Source organism: Embiotoca jacksoni, unplaced genomic scaffold, assembly GCF_022577435.1.
Source record: "Embiotoca jacksoni isolate LCO1_2020_lvr unplaced genomic scaffold, fEmbJac1.0.p SCAF_3, whole genome shotgun sequence".
Lineage (NCBI taxonomy): Eukaryota > Metazoa > Chordata > Actinopteri > Embiotocidae > Embiotoca > Embiotoca jacksoni.
The window spans coordinates 3,280,716-3,302,459 of record NW_027185381.1 but is presented as its reverse complement, the minus strand read 5'-3'; the positions used below and the strand labels follow the sequence as shown (position 1 = coordinate 3,302,459).

At 45.9% G+C, this 21,744-nt stretch overlaps 1 protein-coding gene across 1 annotated transcript in view; it reads left to right on the top strand.

Moving 5' to 3' along the window:
• The first annotated feature begins 936 nt into the window (after positions 1–936).
• Positions 937–21,744, top strand: part of pard6a (par-6 family cell polarity regulator alpha) — a 30,970-nt gene continuing 10,162 nt past the window's right edge. Inside the window, exons 1-2 of the mRNA XM_069162788.1 lie at positions 937–1,360; positions 6,269–6,491. Coding sequence (XP_069018889.1) covers positions 1,244–1,360; positions 6,269–6,491 — 340 coding nt within the window. The 5' untranslated portion in view covers positions 937–1,243. The remainder of the gene's footprint in view (positions 1,361–6,268; positions 6,492–21,744) is intronic.

The following is a 21,744-nucleotide window of genomic DNA, read 5'->3' as shown; positions in this document are numbered from 1 at the left end:
AAAATGCTCTTCCATTATGATGCACCTGCTCAAGGTCAAAACAAGCTTATTACATAGTCTAACAATTTATTGTCCCAACAGTGTGTGAAAACTATTTAACCCAGAAAAAGATCATTAGCAGACGAGTTCTTCGCTAAATTGAGGTTGTCGGGTCGGGAAGGTGAGGTCAGAGGTCAGGAGCACAACGCTTCATCGTTGTTGTTCAAGTGTCCACCATGTTGACCAACAAGTGAAACCAATGCTGAAGTGCTTCAAGGTGTGAGTGCAAAAAAAGGCCAAAACAACATCTGTCCTTAAACTCCCTCTTAAACGTAATGTTTTGACCTTTCACCTCCTCATGAGAGGAAGTGTGAAGGGAAGAAGCTCTGATCTGTTGTGTGGCTGTAACCTCAGGTTGTGTACAAACTGACGGCCGCCTGTGGAGCCTGTGACAGTAAACCGCTGCTTTGTGTTTGTGGATGGAGCTAGCAGAGATTTATTTCCTCTGTATCTGATCACAGAACAATGTCTTTTTATTTGAATTGTTTATGCATTTCATTTCTGGGATCGGCTGCTGCAGTTTTGTTTTTACTTACAGGATTCATGACGTCCAGATTTTCAGGTCGTGTGTCACAGATTGGTTTCCATTCTCTTCATACCTGAGATGACTGAGCGAAACGCAAAGAGAGCCAGGTGTGCGGTAAGTGACGTCATAGAGCTGACAGTCACATTAAAGTTATCACCGCTTGGTCTGCTGCGTCAGTTCAGTTGTCAGGTTCCTCAGCGGGGCCCCCAGAAAGGCTGAGAGCGGCCCTGGCCCTTCAGCAGCCATGAGCCCGGTAGCTGCAGGCGGCGGTGCACGCGGAGCGCAGAACAGCGAACACGCGCAGTGCTCGTGAGTTGTGCTGTTATTGCTCTGTGTCATGTCCCGCCCCCTTTGTTGTGTCCTCCAGTCTCGTCAGGAGGAGGAGGAGGAGGAGGAGGAGGAGGAAGGGCTCACTGGCACCTCACATCCCATACTGGATTTACCGGACTCCACCTGTCGCGAGCGCTGTGCCGTGTTTCTATTTGTGTGAGTCGTGTGCGGATGATTTAGCGCGAGCTGCCACAGGACGACACGACACGAGACGCGAACGCAGCAGCTCGAGAGAAAATCCGCGTGCAGGTGAAAGGACCGTCAGCCCCTCAGCCAGCGCTGGATGTCTGAGGTCCTTCTTCCATCACCGGAGAACCGAGCAGGAAGCAGCGGCCGGGATTCCGGTGGATGGATTTATCCGCAGTGCCTCAGCCGACCAGCCGACCCGGGAGCAGAATGTCCCGACAGCAGCAGCACCGGACGCCGTTAAAACTCACCGACAGCGTGGTGGAGGTCAAGAGCAAAGTGAGTGGTGGGCTGATGGGGCCGTTTGACCGATCGTAGGGGGGGGGAGGAGGAGGTGGAGGGGGGAGGGGGGTTGGTAAGAGGAGACGGGGGCTGCTGCCGGGGTCCGCCGTTCACGTTACAGTCGTGATGTCTGCGTCTCTCGGACGTGTCACCGGGAATTCAGGGGAAATATGTGGTCTAAATGAACCGGGGAGCAGCTGACAGGCGGCTCACTTGCTCACCGTAGGTGGTGGGCCACCGGAGCCGGGCTACCGGAGCCGGGCCACCGGAGCCGAGCCCGCTGTCAGCCGCACCGATTCAAAACACCGAATCCGCCGTCAGCCTCCGTGCCTTTTGTCTGTCGCTCCGGTTTCAACCCGGGTCCTTCTCCCCGTTAGCCCGGGTTAGTTTGCTGTCGGTGTGACACGTTAGCGCGGTGTTACAGTAGTCCAGCACACCGCAGCCCGTTCACACGGTTCACCGTCACTACAGTCACCGGCTCTAAGTTGTTGGAGCGTTTCCGGTGTCGGAGGCTGAGGCCGTCTGACAGCTGTGATGAAGGCTGCAGCTCCATAAACACGATCACATTCACAACACCGAGTTACTTTAGTTTCCAGGTTCCTATGAAGTCGGTCTGTGTTTTAATGTGTGTCACTTTGTACAGGACCATTATCACCGCTTCATGCTGCTTCTTTCATGGGGATCAAAGGTGTCCATGTGTCCTCTGACATGTTCTGTCCCCGGGACAGAGGGACGGACAGGCCCTCCAGCACATGACGGATGCCTGCTGCGCTCTGAAGGGCCTGTTCAACCTACAGTATGTGTGTCAGGAGCTGCAGGAGGATGAAGTGGACAGCAGAGGACCGCTCAGTGTCTGCAGAGGTCTTTAGTTCCAGCTGAGAGCTGTCTTGTTCATAGAAGATGAGAACGGCTCCTCTTTGTGTTCCTTTTCTTGTCCCAGTTACAGCTGCAGCTCCTATTAGAGGATGGAGGGTGTCTGCTGACCCCCACCTGGTCTCCACCTGTTCTCATCAGTCTGATCTCAGTCACACTGTCTTCCTCGTGGCTGCAACACTTTCCACCTGCAGGCAAAATCTTTTCAGCCTCCGTCCGTCTGTCCCGTTCGTTAGAGACGTTTTAAAACCATCCAGGTTCTGTATCAGAAACGGTTTTAGTGCGTTAAAAACAGCCGGTGTCAGAGATTCATCGGCTCTGCACTCGTGTTTATGTTCACTCACGGAGGAACAGCGCTGTTACTGAAGAGGTTATTCATTAATGACACCATTTATACTGAACGCTGACATATATAAATGATATATATGTATTTGACAGAACATATAGTGAGTATAAATACTACTGAATCACAGCACAACCCTCTCATTAACTTAAAGGGTGGACTGTTCGCATTCATCATTTCTTTTTTAATGACACTCTTTCATCTGAAATTTCAAATACAAAGGAACATTTTGATCTGTCTACACACAGTGCTCACAGATTTTAAGCATACGGACAAATATGACCAGTTTGTCTTTATATCATTTGAACAGGCAAAAGAAACATTATTGATTCACTCGTTTTAAGGTTATGAGTATTAACAGTATTACATTTTACATAAATAAATTGTTTAAAATTGATATTTAACTTCTCAGAAATGGTTTGAGCTCAACTGTTTATTTTGTGAACAAACTTGAAATAACTTTGTTGATTTCCTGCCGGTCTCACAGAGATGGACCGTTTTCACAGGGTCCGGTATTATCCACTATAGGTGCTGTTAATAAATCTGTTTGCTTATGGCCCAGTTTGAGTAATTAATGAGAAGTCTGCAGTGTTGGGAACAAGCTGTTCCTCGGTGTTAAAGCCCGGACCAGCAGGATTAAGGAGTAACCATATTGTGGTTTTTTTCTACTTCCTTTACTGACTCTGTGCGTTTGAATGCAGATGATGTGTAATAAACAGGAGCTTTACACAGTAAGTCACACCGTCATGTGACTTTTTATATCTTCTTTGCTTGTGGTTTCTGTGTGCAAATACAATGTTGTTAATAGGAACTGATGAACAGCCAATCAGACTGCAGTGATTCAGAACAGGCTTGATTGGTGGATTAATTGATGTCGGGTTTTTACACCATAATCTGAATTACACAGGCTGGTCCAGTGCCGTGTTGATAGTGATGAATACCAACACTGAGAGCTCAGATGATAATCCTGTTATGTCATTAACATAATTACGTAAACCTACTTTTCTCCGTAATAATCTATTTTACCTACACTGAAGTCGTTGCAGGGTTTTAAAAGACCCTCTCCCACCCAAAATGACACATCTCCTGGCGTGGTACAACCAATCAGAGCTGAAGAAACTACAGCAAGTCTCTGCTCTGACATGGGGTAATAATTACATGACGTAGTCGATCGCCGACGGCATCTATCAGCTACAATGACTGCATCACACTCCACTTACTGGAAAACAAAACTGGAACTGAAGCATCTGACCTTGCGAGCGATCCTTCAGGGCCGCGTTCCTGTTCTTAAAGAGCAGGGCGTGCGAGACCGGATCGGCGGGGAGGCGTGTGATGTTGTAAAACAATGTCGGCTGTAAGGGAAGCACACGTGCGGTACCTGTCCTGCCAGCTCCGGGAGACAGCAGAGTGTCCTCACCTCAGAGGACAGACGTGCCTGAAGACGTACTGAGAACAAGTCTGACGTAGGTCAAAGGTCAGACGTGTCTTAGTGTGGGGTGCATATTTGTCTACCAGGCAGCCTTGTTGCTACTCTGCTGACATTGTCGCCAGCACCGTTTGCTGCTGCAGCTCCCCTCTTCACCCTGCAGCCTCCTCTTCACCCTGCAGCTCCCCTCTTCACCCTGCAGCCTCCTCTTCACCCTGCAGCTCCCCTCTTCACCCTGCAGCCTCCTCTTCACCCTGCAGCCTCCTCTTCACCCTGCAGCCTCCTCTTCACCCTGCAGCTCCCCTCTTCACCCTGCAGCCTCCTCTTCACCCTGCAGCCTCCTCTTCACCCTGCAGCTCCCCTCTTCACCCTGCAGCCTCCTCTTCACCCTGCAGCTCCCCTCTTCACCCTGCAGCTCCCCTCTTCACCCTGCAGCCTCCTCTTCACCCTGCAGCCTCCTCTTCACCCTGAGCTCAGACCTTCAACCTCCTGCAGCACCGGAGCTACATTTCACTCTAATATCATAACAGTGAAGCTCTGCGTGCTGCGTGGTGCTGCAGGATCTCCATGAAGCTGGAGATGTGATCATTCACTTCAGGTCTTGAAATATTCCTCCACCATTACAACCGTCTGAGGAATGAGTGGCTCCCCCACGTTAGGTTCACTTCTTTGTGCTGCCCATAATACTTTAAATACCTGGATGCATTCTGTGGTGAGTGAGAACAGCCTGATAGTAAAAATGATGACTACATGTTGATGGTTTCTACTATCTACTGTTGCAGTTCACAAGTCTCAGGGTTTCTGAAAATGTCCTCTCGTGTGGAAATGTGAAGGTTTGTTCAAACCGGCCTGAAATGCAGAGAATTTCTTGTAACCCTGAGAGACAACTTTGTTTGGAGTGAAGACACCCACACGCCTCCCATCATCATCATCATCATCATCATCAGTCCTACCACACAACGTTAGCATAGCAGCTGCTCCTCATGTTACGAGCTGCCACTACATTTGCCTAAACAAGCTAACAATATCTTAAATAAGATAACATTATCCTAAATAAGCCAACATTAGCCTTAATAAGATAACAATAGCCTAAACATGCTAACGTTAGCCTTTGTGAACATTGTCAGTGCAGCTTTGTCACAGTTCACCAACAGTATAGCAGGAATGTCAGGATGTGAACTTTGTGACTGACGACATGTTAGTTTCGTATCATGGTGGGAGACGTTTTCTTGTTTAAATACAGGTCGTCCTCCAAACTGACATCATGGTCCCAAACAGACCTCTTCAAGTCCCTGATGTCGCTCGTGTTGTTTCCGTCTCCTGAGTGGACGATCTGTCCTCTGAGTTCATGAGATAAAAGCAGCAGTCGCACAGCAGAAGGAAAAACACAAGAGTCTCCAAACAGAGACGCTTCTGGCAGCGTTTTAATGCACACGGCGCAGCATCGATTAACATTATTGACTATTGAAATCTCCCAACATGAGGAGAGGATGAGTGAGGATCTGAGAGGAAGTCATGTTCAATCAGACCGACGAGATAACACTCACTCACCGTTCAGTGAAATGATTTGTCCTGGTCACAACGTTTTATTATTATCAGTGAAAATCCAAACTGGCCTCTTCTTTTTAAAATGATGCTTTTACTTGTCTTAATTATTTGCCTTCTGATTTCTTCCTCATTCATCCCAGAGCTGACCAGTAGGGACGTCACAAGAAACGACACCTCCGGTACCAAAAAAAAACAAATAGAAAAACCTCAACAGTACGTTTCCTTTGGCACCATAAGCACAGACTGAAGGAACATTTAAAAACAACATGTTGGAAAGTGCGGCTGCATCAAAGATGTGCACGGAGGTGTTTTATGACTGAATCAGATGATCAGATTTTAGACGAATCCATAAGTCAGAATCCAAACGGTGTCACGGAGCGTTTATAGGAGGACAGGCAGATTTAAATATTCACTCTACACAGTATTTAACACTGAAACAAACACATGACTTTAATTTTCAAGTCAATCCAACAGGATGATTTACAGTTGGAGTGGTTGTAAAAATATTTCCTGTCAAATTTCTCCAGATTGTGTTAAAGGAGACATCTAAATTATACTATTATGTATTATTATGTATGTTAGAAGCTGATATCACATTTAGCTGAAACAGTGATGTCATCCCAGTTTTTCTGAGCTGTCAGTGTTTCAAAGTTGATCCTCTAAAGATACGCGTGACGTAGAAACAGCGCGTGACGTGTTCTTCCGTCTCCTGCAGTTCGAGGCCGAGTACCGTCGCTTCGCCCTGAAGAGAAACGGTCCCGGCGGCTTCCAGGAGTTCTACCGCCTCCTCCAGACCATCCACCGCATCCCCGGTGTCGACGTGCTGCTGGGATACGCCGACGACCACGGAGACCTCCTTCCGATCAACAACGACGACAACTTCCACAAGGCCGTCTCGTCGGCCAATCCGCTGCTCCGCATCATCATCACCAAGAAAGGTAAGAGCACGAAGAGGGAGAGCGCAGAGCCGCACCGTTCGACCTGAGGCTGACACTTTTTGCCTTCATGTATCGTCAGCAGTGTTTGTGTGGGCAAGGTCTTTATTCTTCCACCTGATCCTTCTTCTTTTTTTTCATGCAGTCCTCCTGGTTAGATTACATTTTCTGCCACACGTCTTCTTCATGTCCGTTAGACGAAATGACCCCTCCTCCCCCCGGCTTCACAGTTTGCCAGATGTAGAGCTGGAGGATGAAACTTGAGGGATTCATCTTTAGTTTATTAAGATGTGACAGCCAAACGAACACACCCCCCTCCCCTCCAGTGCAACACAGTAATAACTGGTGCATTAGATTGTTTTTAGAGGACTGTAGCTTCATATTCATAACTTCTTTGTGAATAAGTTGAAATTCAAACAATTAAAATGTTATATTTGGTCAGAGTCTTACCATGGACGAGCCCTGACTGTTGGGTATGCAGCGTTTGACTGCCTTACCTGTTTCAGGGATAATTACAGCCAATCAGACACTTTTAAATGAAGGTTTTTCAAAATAAAAGACAGAAAATATTTTGCCGTTTTCTGTACCGATCCGTGACTCCAGCGCTGAGGTCCTCTTAGTAATGCGGTTACACACCATGCAACTCTAAACAAAACTCTGTGACTCCTGGATATGTCTGAACACAACATTTACATGACGCAGCTTTGTAACGACGCCGTGAGGTCACACAGGAACCAGAGTGAATTCAGGTTTCACGGTGTGGAGCATCATCACATGTTGATCAAAGGACCAACAACAGGGTTTTTCTGATTGTTTTTAAGTGAAATACTGAGACAGTATTTGTTTCCTGGGTTAACACGGATGTATTTAATAAGAGGACAGATTACATGGATGATTTGGTATCTGTGAGATTAGAGTGCTTTCAAGGGGCAGCAAGAAAGCCTTCAATATTTATAGGGAAATTATGTGTAGCAGGCTGCTGCTAAGTAGCAGGGTGATTATTTATTGATCTGATTGTATATTGATACAGTCATCAGGGATCAGGAGAGTCTGATCTGTGAACACGGTGTGCCTCATTTTCAGGAGCTGCGTTCTTCATTTGTTTGCAGTATTAATATGAAGTTGTCGAGATGAAGTGTTCTGGTTCTCTGGTCTGTCTCATGTCTCAGGTCCTGTTCAGCTATATTGTCATTTACAGTGTGTGTGCTGAGAAAAGCCTCTGAACCCTTTTAAGAGTTTCATACAGTAACTCCTCCTGTTGTGTGGAGACCTTAAAGATGGTTCTGACCATCATTTGATTTCGTTCTTGGTAAACGTCCACCAATCAGTGAAGTCCGGTCCAGACAGACTCTGCGCCTCCTAAAGTATGTCTGAGACTTTAAACAGATGTATGTGTTTACTGGGACGGAGTTTCTTCAGCTCAGTGAGACAACTGAAGAGGTATTTTAAGGATTTTATGGATCAGTCACTTGTTAACCTCAGTCAGTCATTGCAGGTAAACACAAAGATAAACATGACAAGACGGTACTTACTGCTGTACTTTTCTCATATTAAAATGGGTCAGTAAACATTGTTGGATTTTCAAAGGAAGGAGGGGGAACTAAAATATATCTGTGGGCATATGAACTATTAAATCAAAGAAAATGTTTCGGCCCCAATATGAAGCCAAACACATCATCAATCATCATCACACCGCTAGTAAATTAGCCTGTTCATATCACTGATTATTAACACACATACAACCTCTGTTTACAATCATTAAGCTCTATATCATTAAGCTGATGATGAAGAGATGCACAGTTCAATGCACACACCAAACTGTCCGTTGCCAAGCAACACAGGGGTTGTTGACATGTTACAAGTGATGGTGTCTCTGCAGGTCTGTAGCCGGACTGATGATGAGCTTCATTCTTTAACTCCGTTGCAGATCGTAGTCTCTCTTTCTGTAAAAACACAACCTCATCCACATTTACGAAGACGTGATGAAGTCGTTCTCACGTGTTCTGGAAAATCTGCAACTTCTGAAAGAAAGAAATAGCAAAATGTCTTGAAAATGTGTTTTACACTGTGGTGTTTTTATACTGTGGTGTTGAGCTGAGAGATCTGTGTGAGACCTGCGTCGTGACAGATGGCAGCTGACGTGATGTTCAGGGACCAGACGAAGTGAGAACGGCAACGGTGACTGTTTACAGGCTGGAACGCTCTGAACTCCCACCGAGCTGTGGGCTTGTGAATGCACCGCGGTTCGTTCCAGGTTAGTGAAGACAGAGTGCGCTTTCTGAATATAAACACAGTCTGAGAATAAATGGCGGCTGACCACTCCACCGCTGGTACGGGCTTTATCTGTAAACTTGGTCATAATTTAATAAACGCTGTTTTCTGTCTAAACAACAACGTGTTGGTATGTTCAGTCAGCCAGCTCGCTAATATTTTCTGTTTGGTTAAAATTATGCCTGCTGGCTCACTCAGGTCTGTGAGGTGAACAGTGTTTGTGTTTATTGAAAGGGAGCTGTGTGTGTGTGTGTGTGTGTGTGTGTGTGTGTGTGTGTGTGTGTGTGTGTGTGTGTGTGTGTGTGTGTGTGAATATCAGCATCTTTTCCTGATTGTAAATAATGTCGTCTTCATAGTACCTGTTGTTGCGTAACCTCTGAATGTTAATGTGTAAAAATGAAGAGGATTTACAAGGTAACAGGAGCACACATGGCCATCGTAATTAATAGTCACGGCCGTTTGCATCTGAAACTGATGGTTTCATTGTTCTTCAGTCCTGCTGGTGTCAGTTGTTGCACCTGTGCAGTTCATAAGGTCTAGACGAACTGATGCAACTTTCTGTGAACAGTCAGAGAAACTTGGAGGACAAAACAGAGCAGCAGATTCTCTGTTTACTGATCAGCTTATTGTTGTTAAAATTAAGATATTGTAGTTAAAATAATAACCCTGTTTAAAACCCCAAAATACAAAAAAAAACCTCCATCCAGACATCAACAGAGCAGCTCCCTCCCTCCCTCCTTCTCTCCTTACAACCCTCTCTCCCTCTCTCCTTCCAACCCTCCCTCCCTCCTTCCCTCCCTCCTCCTTCCACCCCTCTCTCTCTCCCTCCCTCCCTCTCTCCCTCTCTCCTTACAACCCTCCTTCCCTCTCTCCCTCCCTCCCTCTCTCCTTCCAACCCTCCCTCCCTCCTTCCCTCCCTCCTCCTTCCAATCCTTTCTCCCTCCCTCCCTCCTTCCCTCCCTCCCTCTCTCCTTCCAACCCTCTCTCTCTCTCTCCCTCCCTCTCTCCTTACAACCCTCCTTCCCTCTCTCCCTCCCTCCCTCTCTCCTTCCAACCTTCCCTCCCTCCTCCTTCCAATCCTTTCTCCCTCCCTCCCTCCTTCCCTCCCTCCTCCTTCCAATCCTCTCTCCCTCCCTCCCTCCCTCCTTCCCTCCCTCCTCCTTCCAATCCTCTCTCCCTCCCTCCTTCCCTCCCTCCCTCCTCCTTCCAACCCTCTCTCCCTCCCTACTTCCCTCCCTCTCTCTCTCTCCTTCCAACCCTCTCTCTCTCCCTCCCTCCCTCCTTCTCTCCTTACAACCCTCTCTCCCTCCCTCTCTCCTTCCAACCCTCCCTCCCTCCTTCCCTCCCTCCTCCTTTCACCCCTCTCTCTCTCCCTCCCTCTCTCCTTACAACCCTCCCTCCCTCCCTCTCTCCCTCCCTCCCTCTCTCCTTCCAACCCTCCCTCCTTCCCTCCCTCCTCCTTCCAATCCTCTCTCCCTCCCTCCTTCCCTCCCTCCCTCTCTCCTTCCAACCCTCTCTCTCTCTCTCCTTCCCTCCCTCCTCCTTCCAACCCTCTCTCTCTCTCTCCCTCCCTCCCTCCCTCCCTCCCTACATGGTTCGTTCTGCCATTACAGATTGTGTGACTGTAGTATAAACATCCTTCAATGCAGCATCAGTTGTGTCCCAGTGCACCTTCTCTTGCTGTGTCTCTGTTTCTTGCATAATTCATGATATAATGATGTTAATCTGCTTCTTATCAGGCTGCTATTGTTCAGAATCTCAGACAGCTGCTAGTTTAATCAGATTATCTCCTAGGTCTGGGAGACAGAAGGAAAGGAAGGGAGCAAGAGAAAGCACAAAGTGTGAGACAGAGAGAACAGGAGGAAATCAAAATACACATCAAGCAGGACTCAGGCTGGGTATCAGTATATCATAATTATATTACACATTACAGTTCAAAGCTTCAGTCTTCATGTATTTAAGAGGGAGAGAGTGTAACTGTTTTATATTCTGTAGCTAGAGTTAACAGATCCCTTGATCCAGGTCCCTTCTACACACAACAATGGTCCAGTGTTCGCATAAACAGGAAGCAAATGTTTCAGAAGTACATAAAATCCTGCACAGTACAATCTCGCACGCACACACACACACACACACATTGCATTAGGAATGGTGGTGTAATTCAATCTCCGTTGTGCTTCACCTCATTAGGAAGGATTAAGACACAAGTTGGCCAACTTAAAATCTACTCACCTAATCACTTCATCTTTCATCTCTGAAGTGTAATCCTGTTTCTACTCACATGGACATGGATGGAGAGACTCATACAGCTGCTGCTGCCAGCAGAGTTTCAGCTTCATGCATCAGAACAGATTGAAGCGGTGATGAAGATTCACTTCTGCTTTAATTTATCAGAATTTTTCTAAAAGCAGCTCAGTAAACACCTTAAATTTTTCATGTCGGTCTTTGCAACATTATAATGGCTCAATTAAAATGTTGCACTCTGTTAGGACATCAGAGTGTGTTGAGTGGATGCAGGAGGATGTAAAAGCTTGCTGAGTGCTTCATAACATCACCGACTGCTGTGTCTGCTGGTCAACACAGAAGGAGTCCATCTGACTCTGCAGAAACCACGGAAGCCGCCTCTCTGTGTGCATGTGTTTCTACGGCCTTAAATTCCTGTTTACCTTCATTCTCTGCATGACCTTTACTTCACTCATTGTGTGATTGCACGTGTGTGTGTGTGTGTGTGTGTGTGTGTGTGTGTGTGTGTGTGTGTGTGTGTGTGTGTGTGTGTGTGTGTGTGTGTGTGTGTGTGCGCGCGTGCGTGTGTGTTTGAGAGAGAGAGTAGTAGCAGCCCATCTGGTGCTGTAAGCCATTAGCCACTGAGTGGGATTATCTTACTCTAAAAGACTTCATCAATCATATCAGCTCCACTCAGAGCCCCCACATTGTGTGTGTGTGTGTGTGTGTGTGTGTGTGTGTGTGTGTGTGCGTGTGTGTGTGTGTGTGTGTGTGTGTGTGTGTGTGTGTGTGTGTGTGTGTGTGCGTGCGTGCGTGCGTGCGTGTGTGTGTAATGTTCAAAACCACCGTGTAAAAACGGTCTGAAAGGATTGCATAGAGGAAGCTGATGTCTAATATCTGAATTACGTCCCTCTGCATCAGTACTGCAGTTGTAGTCATGGTAACCACTCTGCAGGGGTATTACAGTCACAGCCGTGGTGATGGTTCAGTACTACAGTGGTAGCTGTGGTAACAGTCAACAGAAGATGAAAAAGAGAAAACCTTACAGCTCCACAAAGACGTGTGGGAGTTTTGGCTGAATGAAACAGGAAAATAATAAATAAAAAAACCAGAATAATTAAAACGAAGTAAATCCTACATGTGGGTCATCCTTTGGTTCAGAGCACTGTGTTCCTGCTAGGATGAATACAGGCTCAGGGATTTGTGGGCCGCCCTGTAAAGGTTGGATGTGTTGCTCACTTTGGCTACAACTGTCTCTGTCTGTGCTGGATGGCTCACCTGCATCATCATCATCATCATCATCATCATCACCACAACTGAACCTCCGAAGACTTCTTTTTTGTGGCGTTTTGAGTGCATCGTCCTGGTACTTGTGCTGCACCGCACGTCTCTGTACTCCAGAGTGTGAACGCGCTGATGCACTCAGAATAGTGAGAGTTAGGACACAAGTACAACATTTGGAGCACAGCGCAGGATCTCCACCGGTGCTCACCGCCTTCCTCAGCTCCACTTCCTGCCTGTTTTTAATAGAAAAGGATCAGATGAAGATCGTATCGGTCTCGTTTACCTTCACACTTTAACATCACGCTGCACCTGCTGACGAGAAACAACCCATGACACCACGATGGGGCGAGTACTCGTAGTGTGTGTGTGTGTGTGTGTGTGTGTGTGTGTGTGTGTGTGTGAATGAAAGGATGGTGGGATATCTCCTTCGTGCCCGAGGGTGCTGCGCAAATGACTTTCCAGAAATAACATCAATGCTCACACACACACACACATACATAAATAAACAGACAGGTGACGGACACAGTTGCTGTTCTGTTTGTGTCTGTAAACGTATACAGCAGTGTATTAATATATGCTTCAGCTGTGAGTGGCCCAGCTTCCTGACAATCCCCGAGTTCTGATGGGGAGCCGGCGAGATGGCTGAAAATATCTGTACAACACGATGTGAGGAGGAGAAGGATCAAATATTTATACAGAGCAGCGAGATGTGTGTGTGTGGGGGGGGATGGGGGGGATGGGGGGGGTAGACTCCAGGAGGCAGAGAGGAAGAGCTTTTATCCGTGTGCAGTTCATTCCTCTGCTTTCTGCCTGTAAAACTTGCCACCACAATAATTAATCTAATGAGCTGAAATGAGTCACAGTGGGGTGAAGCGAAGGCTCATGTTGTCGGTGATGTCACAGAGCATGAAAAAAACTGAGAGAACAGGAGAGAACATGAATCTCAATTAGTAACTGAATCCTGTTTCAATTCAATGAAATGGAAGAAAATCAGCACTGCAGATGCACTTCTTATGACGGATAGTAATGTTGTGTTTTCTGATGTGATGAATGATGACATCACCACTCCCAACAGTTCCCTTTGTCCACAGCATGCTGCATATTATAGGACCTCACTGTCAGCTGAGATTCCTTCATCACATTATTGCACTCAGTGGCCTCTTTATTAGGCACACTTATGCTTTCAAACACAGTTGAATATAATGGCACCTTCCACCTTTACAAAATGCCCTGCAATTGAGTGGTTACAAGACATTTAATTATATTTTCCAAGAAGTAGTAAACATAATTTCAATAGACAAGAGTCCGTTTCATTTTTTTATATGATTACCTGAATCAGAAGGTTAATTTTAGAAATCTGGTTTGAATTATTTATAAATGGGATTAAATACGTAGAACATCCATCAAACGTGTCTGAGGGATTTTTGATAGTTCTGTATTCTGACTCGTGTTTCTACTTTTTACCTTTTGGACTCGCATCGTTGTAACTTTCCGAGACGTCCGCGTTCTTGTGACTCTGACGTCGTGGTGTGGCAACGTCTTTCACTCTTTGACTCAACATCCAATTGATCTGAAACCATTTCTTTAAAGAAGCCTATTGATCCCTGTGGGGCACATGATCCCCAAAATTTGACCTCTCTGTAGACACGCAGCGGGAGCAGCAGGAGCAGCAGGAGCAGCGGGAGCAGCGGGAGCAGCGGGAGCAGCAGGAGGCCTGCAGGGGGAGTTTTGACCCTCACACACATCTCTGATGGCTGCTCAACCAATTATCTCTCCACATTCATACACCTGCTGTCGGTTGACCGCACATGTAGTTGTCTCTGTTTTTTTTTATCCACTCTGACTGATGAAGACATAATAGTGTGAAAATGTGAGTGTGTTTGCAGCACTTCAAGGCTGCAGATGAATCAGTGCGTCACACAGATAAGCACATATCTGTCTGCGGCCTCTTCGGGAGCAGCTGACATGATGAAGACTGCAGTGGAATCAATCAAAGTTAATAAGCAGCAGATGACGTCATCAGAGACGGTTTCATCATCTGACTGCAGCCGAGTCCAAAGACTGGCGTTGAGAACGGACTCCTGTCAGCAGCTCTCTGGACTGTTCCTGGTTCCTGTTCCTGTTTCTGCGAGGCCCAGAGAGAAGTTAGTGAAGAGTCACATTACCTTGAATCTGTGCTGACGAGCAGAGAGAAGTTACCTCATCAGTCGTTCACACGGACTCAGGAGGTTACAGGAGGAATCTGGTTCTGTTCTGGTCGAGAGTAGAAGCCACACGGAGAGTCGGTCTGAACTCTTCATGGCACCTTTTTTTTCTTTAGTTTGAAATGTTTTGACTTTGTGTGACAGACGTTCTGCAGACAGGATGGAGTTATGGAGAACGAGGAGCTCTGAAGGACTCGGGCAGGTCCCGCCCACAGAGGCTGTGGCTCAGACGGTAGAGTAAGTTGAACACTAATCGGAAGGTTGGTGGTTCGATCCCCAGATCCTCCTGTCCACATGCCTAAGTGTCCTTGAGCAAGACACTGAGCCCTAAGTTGCTCCCGATGGTGTACCATCGATGGTGAATGTTCTCCTGATGGCAGCACCTTGCATGGTGATCTGTCTCATTAGTGGGTGAATGAGAAAACCATGTTAAAGCGCTTTGAGACCGAAAGGTGATAAAGCGCTATACAAGTACAGACCATTTACAGCCGGGCCCACTTTAGGACCAATAATACTGTCGCATCTGTTCTCTATAACTAATATTATGATTCTGATTTCAGAGATATCTTTAAAAAAAAAAAAAAAAAAAAAAAAGTCTATGGAAGGTTTACATAAGAGATCCAACATCTACAGCGTTATCTTTACAAATTGTTTTTTTTTTTTTTGTTTCCTTCATCACAGAGAACAGGAAGAAATGCTTAAATAAACAATGTTAAAGAGGAGGTCTGAACATGTTAATGTCATAATTTCATCGGACAGATTTTTCTTTTGCAATCATAAAACGTTGTGACAGTCCTACGAGTGACTTGATTTCACATTGAACATTTCCGGCGCTCCTTTCATGGAAACTGTTGGCTTTTTCCACATATTTAAACTGCTCCATTTTTTTTTTTTTTATTTTTTTTTTTTTAACAGAGCCTTAATAAATATCATGCACTCAAACTAATGACAGAAATTGACATTTTAGAAAAAAGTTTGTATGTACATACATACATAGTCACAATAAATACAGTCATTTAGAAATGTGGAAATGTCCTTTTTTGACATATTTGAACAAATAATTAATCGTATTTGAAACACAGCCAATTAATAGAGCTGATACAGTCAAACTAATGACACAGAAATGGACTTTTTTTTTTTTGTCATTTTTATAAGTGGAATAAATAAAAACAAAAAACGATTTGTTACCAGTCCAATTCCACTCCTGCATTTATCACGCCGTCACATCCATCTGATCAGAATCAGGGTTCCAGATCCGGTTCCAGTGATCAGAACCTTCTTATTGATTGACAGGTGGACCCTGTCTGATTTATACCTCTGACATCGAGGCTCTGCTGTTCTCTGTCCTGTTGAAGTGTGCGATGTCATCGTGCTAAAGATCTAAAGAGCTCTGAGGCCTTCAGAGAAAAAGGTCGTGGATGTCTGTCGGAGATTTAAAAAGATCTCCAGATGATTAGAAAAAAAAAAAGAACAATGGCTTTGCTCCTGACCGGGGAACCCTGCGTCCACCTCCACCTAAGCATTGCACCCCCGACTGGCAGACGTGCGCAGGTGCAGGAGAGGCTTCACACCAGCTTTACCCCGATCGCCTCGACTCTCGTCTCATAAACAAGTCTTCGATGTCTGTGTACAAAAACCCTAAAACCTCCAAATTTTCTGTTCATTACTCAAACCTGCTGAGTAATCAATACACAAGAGGCTTTATTAAATAGTACAAACCGGTGAGGAGAACTAAACTTCCATTGTGTTAAAGAGTATGTTTACACACCCGGACAGCCTGAAGCTCTTTGTTTCTCCATTCAACACAAGCATATTGTAGACCTGCAGTGCTCTGAGCCATATGGCAGCCCCAGATGGTGGTCACCACAGAGTGAGGTCACTGTTACACACACACACACACACACACACACACACACACACACACACACACACACACACACACACACACACACACACACAAGCTTATGACAGCTGCAGATCGCAGACACACGATACATTAGGGACAGATATGGGGCAGTCCGATTTGTAGTTCACTTTCAGAGGCTGCATTACCGACCTCCCTAATAATTACTGAATAGCAGACGGCTCGTCGCCCCGACATTAATCCTCACAGTCCGTTTTTTTTTTGTGTGATTGTTTTAAATAGAAATATTTAATTTTGCGGCAAATTTTCTCCAAAATTTAGATGTAAGAAAGAAAAAATTGCCATTTAATTTTTTACAACTACCTGGTAAAGAGTCAAATCTGATGACTTCTTGCTGCTCATCACATAAATATTTGACTTGTGATCGTTTTTTCTTTCTGTGTTGAACTTGGAGAACCACAGAGCTCAAAGTGATAAAAACGGTCTAAAAGAGACGTCGCTTTCCAGAACAGATGGTCTGTGACTGTGATATAGAAACAACGACTGCATCTGCTGTCAGAACAAGAGCTTTAGATGCTGTTTAAATCACGTTCATTCAACACAAATACAAAGTGCAGTCTCTTACAGCTGGAAGTGTGTATAAAACTAATTTAACATATTCTCCATTGATTCCCATCATAAGACCACATTTCCCACAAACCCCGTCACTTCCTGTTGTCCCGGTTAACAAGCAGCAGTTTGTTTTGACGGTGAGAGGAGAAGGGGGCGGAGCCTAGCTGATTGGAAATGACCTGTTACCTTTGGTAATAAAGTCAGTTTTCTTAGGAGCTGCATTACTTTCAGCAGAGCTTCTGTTGACGATGTTTTCTTTGCGTAAAACTTGCGTGAATTTGGCAAAATTGCCAGCTGCTGTAAGTATTGTGGAGATAACTTGAACTTGTGTTAATTGTTGTGATCACGAGTTCCTGGAGGGACTGACTTTCATTTCAGTCGTCGCTGTGCCTCGTTCTGCAATAACGTGATGATCGGCCGCACCGGCCAGCTAGCAGCCTAACTTTAACGGTATGTTTATGATATCACGGATCGACGCTTCCAATTCCAGAGATTTAGAGATAAAGAGGGAAAGTGTTGCTGCCGGGTGCAGATGAGGACGAGCTCGGCCTGTTACAGGAAGCGTTTGTTCCCACAGAATGAGAACAAGGACACTGAACACGGCAGAGAACTGCAGACCTGATAGAGACACTCTGTCACCCAGGCAACCGCCGACCTTTAAATACAGAAAACATTATAATAATCATAAGCTGTTTAGTATAAAGACATATCATCTGAAAAACCACTCTTTGCTGAATTGTGATTGAAATAAATGTGACGATTGTTAATGATATTTTACGCAGTATTATCCTGCTGTGAGCAGTTACCTGGTTCTGTGTATAACATGTTGGAAACAGACAGACAGGCAGGCAGACAATCAATTAGACAGACAGACAGTCTGTCAGTATATTAACCAAGTTGAACAGTTGTTTATTGTTCTCATGAATAAATTGAGCTCTAATAATTATCACACAGAAACATTTCATGATGTTTGTTTTCATATTCTGACTGTTTCTTATTGACTTCATGAAAAGATATCGCTGAGCTTTTATCAGCCACAAGATCCTAAAGATGCATCAACATGCATCTTTAGGATACTTGTATGTTTATGAGGACCCTTCAGTGTTAGAATGTAAACAGAACCACCAGCTGGTCCTGCAGAACCTCAGGTGTAGCTCAGGTTAACAGCTGGTTCTGGAGAACCTCAGGTATTGACCAGGTTAACAGCTGGTCCTGCAGAACCTCAGGTGTAGCTCAGGTTAACAGCTGGTTCTGGAGAACCTCAGGTATTGACCAGGTTAACAGCTGGTTCTGGAGAACCTCGGGTGTTGATCAGGTTAACAGCTGGTCCTGCAGAACCTCAGGTGTAGCTCAGGTTAACAGCTGGTTCTGGAGAACCTCAGGTGTTGATGACCTCATCTCTCTCACCTCTGCAGCATGTTGTCACTCTGACGGTAGAATTACACACAAACACGTCTAAAATCTGGTCCGATTACATTTTACTGTACAAACACAGCGGATCCATTTCACACAAACATCACATCAACTGTGGGAAGAAAAATACAGACCGCGTTTCACTCCAGTTTATACTCACGTCCCGTTCCAGTAATAAACACTAATGGCATGTGTTATGTTTCGTACGTTTCCAGGAACACTGTGTAAATAAAGTCGTACATCACAGAGGTCGTATAACAGAACCGGTGACAAAACATGATTCTAATGATCACATTCAGGGTGGATCAGTACCTCCAGGATCAGGCTCAGACTCAGGGGGGAGAACGCCCACAACATCTTTGTGTGTGTGTGTGTGTGTGTGTGTGTGTGTGTGTGTGTGTGTGTGTGTGTGTGTGTGTGTGTGTGTGTGTGTGTGACTGTGTGTGTGTGTGTTTAGAGGGGCTTAGCAGTGTCTGTGCCTCCAGGCGTTAGTCTGGCCCATTCCGGTGAGCTTCTGCCTCTGTTCTGTCTGTCAGGAAACAACCTCTCTATGTGGAGACTGTGTGTGTGTGTGTGTGTGTGTGTTGATGCTGCATCCTAATGACCTGCTACACACACACACACACACACACACACACACACACACACACGCACACACACACGCACACACACACGCACGCACGCACGCACGCACGCACGCACGCACGCACACACACACACACACACACACACACACACACACACAGACAGACGCATGCAGAGAGGAGACAGTGTGGCAGAGAAAGAATGTACCAGGTCTGGTTTTGGTTTCCAGCAGAGAAACTGCCTCTTTGTTTGTTTGTTCTTGTTGTATAACTAAATAACTGTGAAGACTTGATATTAAACCGGGCTGTGTGTGTGTGTGTGTGTGTGTGTGTGTGTGTGTGTGTGTGTGTGTGTGTGTGTGTGTGTGTGTGTGTGACGCTGTGAGGATCTCCGTCTCATTTGTTTCTACAACAGTGAAACAAACTGAGGAGACGAGACGAGTAAAAGGATCAAACAATCAGTGTTTTCACTTCTACTGACACGTCTGAGGGATTTCATCTGAAGACATCCAGATAATCAGGTCAGAGGTCAGAGGTTAGAGGCGCTGTCCTCACTCGACACATCACAGTTTAAAATATCATGTATGAAGAGTCCAGCAGGACAAACGTGATCCTTGTTAAACATGAAGCTGGTTGAACAGGTGCTGCATTGCTGACATACTTCAGTGTGAGGCGTTCAGGTGTCAGACACACGCAGCAGAGGTGGGCGGAGCCAGCAGGCCCAAAACAACAGTCGGATGGAGCTCACCAGGATCTCCACCGTGATCTCCTCCCTGATCTCCTCTCCTCTGTGATCTCCTCCCTGATCTCCTCCCTGATCTCCTCTCCTCTGTGATCTCCTCCCTGATCTCCTCCGTGATCAACATAAGTTGAAACAGCTGATTTATTTATTTTGTGGGTGGAGGTTGAAGATGTGCTGTCAGCAGGTGTTTGATTGACAGCGATGCTTCAGTCTTATTACATTCTTTAATGAACAGTCCATGTTGAACTGCAGTCAGACAGACGTGTCTCCTCCTTGTCTCCTTCTTGTCTCCTTCTTGTCTCCTCCTTGTCTCCTTTTTGTCTCCTTCTTGTCTCCTCTTTGTTTCCTCCTGGTTTCCTCTGTGTCTCCTTCTTGTCTCCTCCTTGTCTCCTTTTTGTCTCCTTGTCTCCTCCGTGTCTCCTCATTGTCTTCCCTTTGTCTCCTCCTTTTCTCCTTATCCTCCTTGTCTTCCTCCTTGTCTTCCTCCATGTCTCTTCCTTGTCTTCTCCTTGTCTCCTCCATGTCTCCTCCTTATCTTCTCCTCGTCTCCTCCTTGTCTCCTCCTTGTCTTCTCCTCGTCTCCTCCTCGTCTCCTCCTTGTCTCCTCTGACAGTAGTTGCTGAGACCCTTCCTCCTCTTGTTTTCCTTGTTCCTTTAAGTGGTTTTCCATCATATATCAGATGTTTGTGTTTGTGGGTGTCAGAGGTTGTTTGTGCGTCTCCTCCTGAGTACCAGAGGTTGTTTGTGCGTCTCCTCCTGAGTACCAGAGGTTGTTTGTGCGTCTCCTCCCGAGTACCAGAGGTTGTTTGTGCGTCTCCTCCCGAGTACCAGAGGGAGGAGACGCACAGCAGTCCTTAAAACAGGGAGATATTTCAGGATGAGGGGTGAGCTGGCTGGAACTGGAGCATTTCATTCATCAGGGTTATCACACGTGATCTGTGACATCACAGCAGTTGTTTTCCATCAGCTGGTAAAGGCACATTTTATTCAAATAGTTTTCAGGAGCGGAGATGTCGGCTCACAGGTCGCCAGGTGGGTTTGTTTGGTTCAGGGTTCATAGCAACACAGGAAAACAACAGGCAGATGTCTGTGTGCTGCTGTCGATGCTCAGGAAGGAAACTGGATGCAGTTGTATTATAAAAGTGTAAAAGAGTCTGGTTGGGAAATGTGGCCAAACACACACAGACAGAAAATGACGTCTGGAAACAGGAAGTGAACGGCTGCCGTGTTCTCCTCGGAGATATTCAGAGTCCAGGGAGCTTCTGTAAAACCCGGTGAATGACGGAGGACCAGGGAACAGTGAGCGAGAATCCTGGAGAATCCAGTGCGGCCTTCATGTTTCTGTCAGCCTGTGAAAAATCCAGAGATCAGTGGACGCTCAAAGCTGCTCCTGCAGCACGATGAAGGCTCTCAGTCCGCCGTGCGATGGCGGCTCAGACCTCAGAGAAGGAGACAAAAGAGAATCATCTGCCGCTGAACAACAACGGTGGGATTACAGACTGAGATTAAATCTGTCTGCTTTAAATCTGCTTCAGATCCTGGATCCTGACTCTCCACAGCCTGCTGCACATGCAGAGGTCTCCAGAAATCCCCCACAATCCCGGGATATTAATCTTTAATCAAGACAAGATAGTTTCCAGTCTACATGAAGACACGTATTGTAAAATGATGGTGAATGTTTTTGCATCAGATACTGACATCTGATTAGATTCCATTTGATTTGTTCTCCTTCTCATGTTACACTTTGCAAAGCCAAACTTTGAGCCTCTCCATGCGTCTCCTTCAGGTGGGCCATCTTGAGGAGACAGGCCTTTACTCCTCGTCTTTTATATATCTGATCCTGCTTTCTAATCTGCTCCACTTTTAGTTTTTGATGATACAAACTCAGTCTTTCCTTCATGTTCCCTCGTTGTCTCGATAGTTTCAGTGCTGTCTGTCGTGCATCAGACAGAAATCTGTGACACTTTTCCTTTCTGCTCGTCCCATGTCTTAATTAACACCTCCTGCACATCTGTCCAGGTGTTTGGACAGGGAGACTCGTGTATTGTTTTGTATCGAG